General features: G+C 64.4%; 1 protein-coding gene across 3 annotated transcripts; it reads right to left on the bottom strand.

The window, feature by feature from the left end:
- On the bottom strand, nucleotides 1-9,581 carry FGR (FGR proto-oncogene, Src family tyrosine kinase). Of its 3 annotated transcripts, none has more exons than XM_077189594.1 (13): nucleotides 9,417-9,581; nucleotides 5,646-5,706; nucleotides 5,149-5,401; nucleotides 4,940-5,042; nucleotides 4,570-4,668; nucleotides 4,322-4,425; nucleotides 4,102-4,251; nucleotides 3,524-3,688; nucleotides 2,434-2,613; nucleotides 2,276-2,352; nucleotides 2,046-2,199; nucleotides 1,387-1,518; nucleotides 1-1,163 (listed from the first exon to the last, which is right to left on the bottom strand). In XM_077189594.1, exons 3-13 carry the CDS (start codon nucleotides 5,387-5,389, stop codon nucleotides 955-957), a joined length of 1,614 nt encoding a protein of 537 aa, XP_077045709.1. In that variant the 5' UTR covers nucleotides 5,390-5,401; nucleotides 5,646-5,706; nucleotides 9,417-9,581; the 3' UTR covers nucleotides 1-954. The 3 variants fall into 3 exon arrangements, with proteins under 3 accessions (XP_077045709.1, XP_054504084.1, XP_077045710.1); XM_054648109.2 differs by lacking the exon at nucleotides 3,524-3,688 and adding an exon at nucleotides 3,008-3,163; XM_077189595.1 differs by lacking the exon at nucleotides 3,524-3,688.

The raw sequence follows: 9,581 nt of genomic DNA, 5'->3' as shown, positions 1-9,581 counted from the left end.
AGAAAGGTTTTATTTCTCTGTATTTACAGACTTCATTAAAAAAAAATAAACAACAAATCCCTGCCCTGCCCTTCCCTCTCCCCATGGCCCTGCCCACCCACAGCCCTGCCCTGGGGGTGCGGGGGCGTTACTGGCCATGGGGCGCAGGACTGGGACCCGCTCAAAACGGGGGTGCCTGGAGGGGCAGCAGGCAGGGGAGCACCCTCCATTCACATTGACACCCCCCAGTGCCCCCTGGATTCCTGCTGCAGAGGGCAGAGCCAAGCTGGGGCTGCCCCCATCCCGTACCCTCGTCCTGCCCCGCGGGGCAGGAGGGAACAGCCCCTGGGGCAGAGCTGCCCCCGCCTGCCTGGGCCCCCCAGCACTCCCTGTGTCCCCCCTGGCCCCCAGGGCAAGCAGGGTGGGTGTTTGGCTTTCAGGACTTGGCTCTACCATAAAGCAGAGGAGATAATGTGGGGGACAAGGGGGTCCCCCGAGTACTGGGATCCCTTGGGGGGTCGATGGCTGCTTGGGGGAGGCATATAAAATCTCATAAATTAAAGGAGACACCAGGGGAGGGAGGGTTTAGGTGACCTCCCACAGGTCAGTGCCGGGACTTTGGGGGGCTGAACCCACCCAGCTGTGCTCCCAGAAGAGATTGGGGCCGGCACGGGGGGCTCCCCCCTTGCCCTCTGCCACTCTGTGGGTCTGGGGGTGTCTGGGGGGTTCATGGGGGCCCCCCACAGTCCCCCCTGCAGCCAAAGCCCTTCTCAGGTTCAAAGCTGGGTGTGAAGGCAATAAAGGGAGTGGAAGAGGGGGGGGCTGGGACACACAGTTTTGTCTTCTGAGTCCAGCATCCTTGTGCAAAGCCCTGTGTCCGCCCTGAGCACAGACAAAGGAAGCAACCACATCTAAAGGAAAAAAGAGATTCACCCCGAAGCCGCCCCAGAGCCCCCTGGCAGTGCCAGCACTGGGTCACTGGTTGTCCCCGGGCTGGTACTGGGGCTCGGTGGCAGTGAAATAGTCCTCGAGGAAGGACTGGAGGTACTCGAAGGTGGGGCGCTCCTCGGGCTCCCTCTTCCAGCACTGCACCATCAGCTCGTGCAGGGAAGGGGGGCAGCTCCCCGGGCACTGCATGCGGTACCCCCGCTCCACCTGCTCCAGCACCTCGCGGTTGTTCATCCCTGCGGGACAGGGACCCTCCTGCTCAGTGACCGCACCCCCTGGCACCAGCCAGGACTGAGGGGGGAAACTGAGGCACACAGTGGCACTGCCCTGTGGTTTGGGTAGGAGCCCAGTTCAGCATCGGTCCCTCTGAGGGGGAAACTGAGGCATGGGAGGAGGTCAGCCCCTGTCTGTGCCCTGCCCAGCCCACCCCGGGGGTGCACCTGCCCCAGTGGGCCATACCTGGATAGGGCACGCGGCCTTTGGTCACCAGCTCCGTCAGGAGGATGCCAAAGGACCAGACGTCTGACTTGATGGTGAACCTCCCAAAAAGCGCAGCCTCCGGAGCCGTCCACTTGATGGGGAACTTGGCACCTGCAATGGGGCACAGGTGAGCCCTGGCTGGGGCTGCCCCTGCACCCAGAGTACCCTGCACCTGGTGCACCCACCTCTGGGGACAGCCCACACCTGGGACATCCCGCACCAGAGGCTCCATCACCTGAACTGCCCCTGCTGAGGGTGGCCTGCCCCCGGGGTACCCTGAACGGGGGGCACCCTGCACTAGGAGCACCCACCCCCCGTGACACCCCCTGCCTGGGGCAGCTCACACACGGGACACCCTGCACACAAGGCACTGGGGACACGCTGCCCCCATCACTTGGGACATCCATCAACCAAAGTACCCACGCCCTGGGGCACCTGTCCCTGGGGGTACCCATTCCCTGGGGGGATCCAAGGCATCCATCACCTCAAATACCCATAAATTTGGGGTGTCCATCACCCAGAACACCCATTCCCAGCACACCATAACTTGGGGCATCCAAGCCCAGGTCACCCAGCCCCGGGATGGCCATCTCCAGGCCAGGGGACACAGCAGAGGGACAGAGTGCAGGAGCTCCCACCCTGCCGTGCCGTGTACTCATCATCCTCGATGAGGCGCGCGAGGCCGAAGTCAGCGATCTTGCAGACGAGGTTGTCTCCCACCAGGATGTTGGCGGCACGCAGGTCCCGGTGGATGTAGTTCATGCGCTCGATGTACGCCATGCCCGCCGCAATCTGAGGGGCACGGAGCGCTGGAGACCCCCAGCACAGACCCTGGGGGCGCCCCCCACCCTGCGCCAGCCCCCCGTACCTGGGCAGCCATGTCCACCAGCTGGGGCAGCTTCAGGTAGCGCCCGTCCCCGTCCTTCAGGAAATCCAACAAGCTGCCTGCAGAAAGAAGGAGCTGCCATCAAAGACCCCCAAACCCCACGGGTGCCCGCCCTGTGAGCCCGCAGTGCCCCTGCTCACCCTGGCTCATGAACTCGGTGACGATGTAGATGGGCTCCTCCGACACCACGGCGTAGAGCTGCACCAGCTTGTCGTGCCGCAGCCGCTTCATGATCTGGGCCTCCTCCAGGAAGGCCTCGGGGGACATGGTCCCTGGCTTCAGCGTCTTCACTGCCACCTTCGTGGTGCCATTCCATGTCCCTGAGTTGGGGATACGGAGTCACCGTGAGTCCAGGGGACAGCCAGCCCAGGACAGAGGGCTGTGTGATGGAGAGGTGTGTGCGTGCATGCTTGTGTGGATGGATGGATGGATGGATGGATGGATGGATGGATGGATGGATGGATAAGGAATCAGGGCAGGGCAAGGAAGGGATCCCTGGGCAGGGATTGTGATCCCACTGCATCCCACCCAGGACAAGGAGTTCCCCTCAACCCCGTACCAACCTCACCCCATTCCCAAACCCTTTGTGGATTCTGTGCCAAGTTTCAATCTCCCCCACAGAAGTGGGTACCCTGTGGTGCTCCCTGCAGGACAGAAGGAACCTTCTCCTACCCACTGTGCTCCCCCAGCCCTGGCCGGCCGGGCCAGCCTTACCCATCCACACGTCTCCGAAACATCCCATGCCAAGTTTCCTGTCCAGGGTGACGGATTCCCGAGCTATCTCCCAGGCGTCCTTAGCTAATCCCAGGGTCTGGGGCTTCACAGCAGGGCACGGGTGGGTGAGGAGATGGCACAACCCGTCATTGTACTCTGCGGGGGATGGGGGGCAGCCAGGGAAGAGGAGGGAGGGGATGTGATGGGATGAAGGCAGCATGCATGAGTGGAGGAAGCAGGTGATGCCAGAGGAAGAGGATGACAAAGGTGGGACCCCCTGGCCTGGTGCTGTGGTCCCATCTGCGGTGGGGGTCTGCTTGCCCATGCAGAGGTGACATGGGGCATCCTGGGGGACCCATGTGAACCCAGAGCAGGACATGGATAATTCCTCATGCCAGCAAATCGGTGTCTCTCAGCCTGTCCTGGCAGGCATGAGCTTTTCCCAGTGGGGCACCAGGCCTGGGGGTACCCCCATGTCCCCCCTGCCTCTTGCCTGGCTTGCCCACCAGGCCCTACCCATCCAGACTTCCCCGAACTGCCCATTTCCCAGCTTCTTGAGGAGCTGGAGGGACTCGCGGGGGATCTCCCACACGTCTTTGGTTTTGACTGAGAGGTCGGCCAGTTTGGGGGTTCCCTTGTGGCACGGCACAGCCAGGCGGCAGCACAGCCCAGCCGCCCGCTCTGCGGCACGGGAGCAGGGAGGGACAGGAGTCAGAGTGGGCTCGGAGCCCCCAGCCCTCGGCTCCCCTCCCACCGCCCCAGGCATCACCGAGGCTCCTGGACCACCCGCTCACCCCCAGCACAGAAATGCACCCCCTCCACCTGCCCCAGGCTCAGCCCCACAGCCCCTCGGCTGGGCTGGACCCCCAGTCCCCCCAGCTGCACCTGGGCTCATGCCCACTCACCAGAGACAACAGGAACTCCCTGCACCCGGGCATGGAAAAGGGGAGACTCAGGGAGCCCCCGAATGCCACCAACAGAACAGCCCCCTCCTTCCCCAGCTCAACCCCCTCAGCCCAGTCTCTTACCAAAGGGTCTTCTGAGCTTTCCCTACCCCTCCTATTGCCGCCCTTGCACCCCTCAGCCCACCCTACCTATATAGTGCTGGACCAGCTGCTGGACGGTGCTGAACTGGGCACGGGTGGTGATGTAGTAGCCCCCACTGTCCAGTTTCCGAATCTTATAGTGCTTCACGTGGTCTCCCTTGGCCTCATCCCAGTCCCGGATGGAGAGGGAGTAGGCACCTACATGGGGACACGGGTCAGGGAGGGATGTGGGGCACAGCCCCTGGTGTCCCCAGCCCTGTGCCTGTACCTTTGGTGGTCTCACTCTCCCGAATGAGGAAGGTGCCCCTGGAGTTGCCGTGGCACAGCAGCTGCCGCTCCGCGTCTTTGCGCCCGATCTTCCCAAAGTACCACCTGCCACGGCGAGGGGCTCAGTGCCAGGAGGGGACCATGGAACCCCCGTGCCAGCACTGTGGCACTGCCGGGGCTCACAAGGACACCTGGGCCCAAGGCAGGTGGGGTTGGGGTGTGTCTCCCTCCTTTGTCCCCGCTACTCACTCTTCTGCCTGGATGGAGTCCACAGGGGCCACGTAGTTGCTGGGGATGTAGCCCGTGGCTCCCGAGCTCAGTGACCTGGCCTCCCACCAGTCCCCCTCCCTGGGCAGGGAAACAGAGAACGTGGAGGAGGAGGGACAGACAGACAGACAAGGCACAGGAGGCACCGTGTGCCTCCCCAGACCCTGCTCTCCCCCACCCATCTCTGCTGAGAGCACTCAGCTCATGACCCTGGCCCTGGTACTGAGTGATGGAGCCCAGACAGAGCTTGGGTGCCCAGCCTGGCTCCTGGGGGGGCTACCCAAGGCACCAAGGCCCCTCCCTGGGGTGCCATGGGGGTGCTGGGGGTGGCAGGAGGTCCGGGGGGGCTCACGTGTTGTTGATGATGTGGAATTTCTCCCCTTTCTGGAATGTCAAGTCATCCTCCGTCCTGGCCTCATAGTCGTACAGGGCGATGAAGAGTGTCACCCCCCCGCCTGTGGCACACGGAGGGGACCGCGGTGACCCCGGGCTCCAGCCCAGGGCTGGGCAGGACACCCCTCCCTCCCTCCCTCCCTCCCCAGCACCGAGCCGCCCGCTGACCTGAGATGGCCCCGCTCCGCGTCTGCAGCACGCCGGAGGTGAAGCCCCCCGGCTCCGCAAAGGACGGCGCCGAGGGCAGGGCTGGCCCCTGGAAGTTGTTGAAGTCGGGGATGCGGGTGAAGATGGCCCCTGGCTGCGTGGGGTCGGGGTCGTACTGGGAGGCAGGGGGCTGCAGGGAGCCCCCCTCGCCCCCTGCCTGCCCCTTGCCAGCCCCCCTCTCTTTGCAGGGCACGCAGCCCATCCTGGGCACCGCCTGTGGGACAGAGGGTCCGTGAGCCCCGCGCCCCCCCGGCAGGGGGCACCCACGGGTGCCAGTGCACACATGGGGAGAGGCCCTGGGGGCACCCTGCCACCCCCCGGCTCACACCGGCCAGCAGGGGGACACGGGGGTCCCCGTGGGCACGGCCAGTGGCACTGCTGCAGGAGGGCTGTGCTGCCCGGGGGACCCCACGATGTCCCCCTGGCACCCCTGGGTGCTCCACGGCGGCCCCACTCACTGCGACGGCTCCTCAGGTCACTCCAGCTGCTCCATGTCCCTCCAGGGAGGAGAAGGGTCACCTGTGGACACCAGGGAGGGCGTCAGGTGTGGGGCAACACCCTTGCAGGGGTTCAAACACCCTTGCCGTGGGCTGTAACACCCCTCCATGGGATAAAATACCCATGTACAGGCTGCAACACCTCTGCATGGACTGAGGCACCTCTTCCAGGGCTGCTGCACCCTGCACATGCTGAAACACTTCTGCCAAATACCCCTGAATATACTGAAACACCCCATAACAGGATGCAACACCCCTGCTATGGGCTACAACACCTCTACACGGGCTGCAACACCAACGACATGGGCTGCAACACCACTTGCTTGGGCTGTAACACCCCTGCCTGAGTTACAACACCCCTGCACAGACCGAAGCACCATGCACAGGCTGTGATAACCCTGCACGAGCCACAACACCCCTGCATGGGCTACAACATCCCTTCACAGGCTGCAACCCCCCTGCATGAGCTAAAATGATCTGCATGATCTGCAACACCCCCACAAAGCTGCAGCATTCCTCCAAGGGCTGCAACACCCCGGTGTGGGCTGAAACCACATCCTCAAGTGGGTTTTTCTCTCACTGCGTCCTCACCACACTGCTCACGTCCTTTCAGGGCATGTGTGTCCCCGAGGCTGAAGGGGAGCCAGACCCCAAAGCGTCCCCATCCCCACACCCTCTGCTCGGTGGGTGTGGGTGTTTTGGGGAGCGAGGTCCTCGCTCACATTGCTGTGGTCAGCACAGGCTCTTCCGGCCACATGTGGAGAGAGAGAAGGTGTCACAGAGGAGGAGGAGGGGGAAATCAGACCTCTCCTGTCATGGCTATACGGAGACGTCCATCCCCAGCCCTGTTACTGCCCTGGCTGCTGGACAGCCACCCCCACCAGTCTACAGCATGGCTCTGTCTCCAGCTGAGAGCGGAGGGAAGGAGCAGGAAGGTGTCCTGTCCTCTGCACTCCAGCAAGCAGGAGGAGACATAGGTTTGGGGTGGATGAGATGTTTCAGGCAGGTTTTCTCAATCATGGTTATTGATTCCCTTTCCTCTCTCTCAGTAGGGGTGGAAAGAGCCCAGCTCTCCCCTTCCATCTCTGCTTTCCACACTGGTGGTGTGGCAAGGCCTCAGCCGTTGCCAACAGGGCAGCGTTGCCAAATCTGAGGAAACTCGGCTGGTTGGGGGTTTTATTCCTCATAATTAGTGGCTATTTAAACTGATGAACAACCCTGGCTCTCGCAAACCCTGTACCCCTGGGTGGGAATCACCCCCCCACCACATTCAGAAACTTCCCATTTTGCTGAATTTCAGTGCTGACCAAGCAGTGGAGCTGCCACAGGTGCCAGCAGGGACGGGGATGCCAAAGAGCATCTTCCGGGCAAGTGGAACCCCCTGTGCCACATTGAGGGTTTAGGTGATGTGCAGCAGCATGGCACCCAGGCTTCCCCTTCCCTGTGCACCCAAGAGCCCCCGAGCTCACCCCAGGGTGGCTCCATCCCCTCACTGCCCACGGGAAGGGGACGCAGCTGGTGCCGTGTCCGATGGCTGCACGGCGGTGTCTGGCTCCAGCTCTCCCCAAAAGGAGCTGTTGGAGCTGGGGAGCAGATGGCAGCTGAGCCCTTCCCGAGCTGCCAGGTCCCGCCCGCGCTGAGCCCCAGCCAATTCATCACCCCTGTCCCGCCGGGCAGGGCTGGGCACGGAGCAGCCACAGCCCCGGCTGCCCCTCCATCTGTTCCCCCGGCCCCTGGGACACGGGACAGCTCAGCCCCATCCCCAGCTGCTAGACAGGGCACAATATCCCTTGCACACCACCCCACATGTCACCCACAGTGCTGAGGTACCCCTGGGGCTCCCTGCCTGCCCTGCATCCACTCCCCTCATGGGGTAAGTCAGGCTCTGGGGGGATGCAGCCACATGGAGCCATGTGGGGTGCTGGGAATGTCCCACCCATGGTGGCATTTGCCAGGCTGAGGGGGCCACGGCGCCCTGGGCAGGAGGTGGCTGCCAGAGGAACTCACACAGCAGCTCGGCAGTGGGAAGAGGAAGCAGCAGGAGCACGGTGTGGGCTGGGGGGAGGAAGAGGATGGTGCTGTGGCCATCAAGGGGCCACAGGACTGGCAGGACCTTGTGCGCTGGGGATGGTGACAGCTGGTAGGGTCAGGCAGGGCTGATAGCAGGGCTGCAGCCCCTGGCTATCCTGGATCCCTCCATGCCTTGTCCCACACTGTCATCCTGCATTGCTGCGTGCAGCCCCGGCTCCTGCTCCCTGGGAAGAGGAACCGAGAGGGCTGCACAGCCCAGCCTGGTGCCACTGAGGTTCCTCTGTCCCCCTGTGGCTCTGGAGCTCCCTGGGCCCAGCAGGAAAACTTGGGCATGAGGCAGCTGCAGTGCAGAAGGGGAAAGTGGCTCATGAGGACACAGGACCTGGAGCTGTGTCACCATGCCCAGGACCCCACAGACCCGGGGAGGGGACAGGAGCCCACATCTGCTCCTTGTTCCAGCTCTGTGGCAGGTGGTGGCGTGTCCCTGCCCCCTCCCCACTGCCCCCAGCCCCAAGGAGCCCTGCTTCAGCTCCAGCTCTCCCAGTTCACCCAGTGCCTGGTGAGTCCCCTGTGGCTCCCGGTGGGAGCAGGCTCCTCCAGAACAAGGGGTGCACGGAGGGATGGCCCCCCATCCCCTGCATGCCCACAAGCAGGGCTGGTCCCTGGGATGAAATTTGAAGGACTTGCCAACCCCAAAAGTGATCTCTGCAAGGCCATCTGTCAGCCGCAGGCCCCACGACAGAGGGGTCCCCTGCCCCCCGCCCTGGCACAAGATGCTCAGAGGAGAGGGAGCCCCCCTTCCCCAGCCTTCCAGCCCCATCGCTGGCTGGGAAAGCAGGATTTCCGCTGGAAGAAGAGCAATTCCCGGATCCAAGGGGCTGCAGGGGCGGAGGGAGGGAGCCGGCCAGGGCTCCAAATACAATGTCCCGGGAGGAGCGGGGTGGGGAGGGAATTGTGCAGGGCAGGAAGCAGCGAGTTCCTGTCCCTCCTTGGGACACACCAAGGATCAGGGACGAAGCAGAGCTGCAGGGACCGGGGGGAGCATCCGCCCCGGCCAGGGCCTGAGCCCCTGCAGCTCCCCCAGCCTCAGCCGCGGAGAGCTCAGCCCGCAGCATCGCCCCGAGCGCTGGCTGGGCTGGGAGCCCACGGGCACCCGCGGGGACGGAGGGCACAGGTGTGTGTGTGTCCCCCAGGGTGTCCCGTCCCCTCCCCGGCCCGCAGGTCCCGCACGGTGAGGGCACCATGTGCTCCGCAGGCTCCCCGACGTGGTGTTAATCCCAGTTCGTGCCGGGACGGTGAGCTGGAGCTGGAGGGTGCCCCCAGACCTTCACACACACCCCGCTGACCTGCTGCCCCCCGGGATGGTGAGCTGGAGCTGGTGGGTGCCCCCAGACCTTCACACACACCCCGCAGCCCCTGCTGGCCTGCTGCCCCCCAGGATGGCGAGGACGGGGGTCTCCTCCCACCCTCGGGCATTCCCAGGGAAGCAGGGAGGGCACAGTGAGAGCGAGCCCCCCCAGCAGTCCCCACCAGTGTCGCGGGACTCTCTGTCCCCCCAGCTCAGTGGCCGCCTCCCCCGGCACCCAGAGCCACCCCGCACACGGAGGGGGCATCTCCCAGCAGCACAGGGCAAGGGGATGGAGACCCCCCCGCTGTTACGGGGCTGAGCCCCACACCCTGCCCCTCACAGCGCACACGTACCTCCTGCCGTCAGCCCTCCTGTCCGGCTGGCATGGACCCCCCTCGCACGGGGCTCCCTCCGGGACCACCGGGCAGCCCCGCTCCGGCCCGCGCCGGGGCTGCGGGGGCGGCGGCCGTGGGAGAGCGGGAGCGCCCGGCCGTGAGCTTCCCCTGTCTCTGCTCGGC

The sequence above is a fragment of the Agelaius phoeniceus genome, chromosome 22 (assembly GCF_051311805.1).
Source record: "Agelaius phoeniceus isolate bAgePho1 chromosome 22, bAgePho1.hap1, whole genome shotgun sequence".
Lineage (NCBI taxonomy): Eukaryota > Metazoa > Chordata > Aves > Passeriformes > Icteridae > Agelaius > Agelaius phoeniceus.
This window is presented reverse-complemented; position numbering and strand designations above follow the sequence as displayed.

What these genes read in the sequence shown, in the direction of transcription:
- FGR (XM_077189594.1), bottom strand. Translation starts at nt 5,389, where the DNA reads ATGGGCTGCGTGCCCTGCAAAGAGAGGGGGGCTGGCAAGGGGCAGGCA. An exon ending in GCTGGTCCAGCACTATATAG is followed by an intron (nt 3,689 to 4,101) that starts GTAGGGTGGGCT and finishes CCCGTGCCGCAG; the next exon opens with AGCGGGCGGCTGGGCTGTGC. An exon ending in CACCGAGTTCATGAGCCAGG is followed by an intron (nt 2,353 to 2,433) that starts GTGAGCAGGGGC and finishes TTCTTTCTGCAG; the next exon opens with GCAGCTTGTTGGATTTCCTG.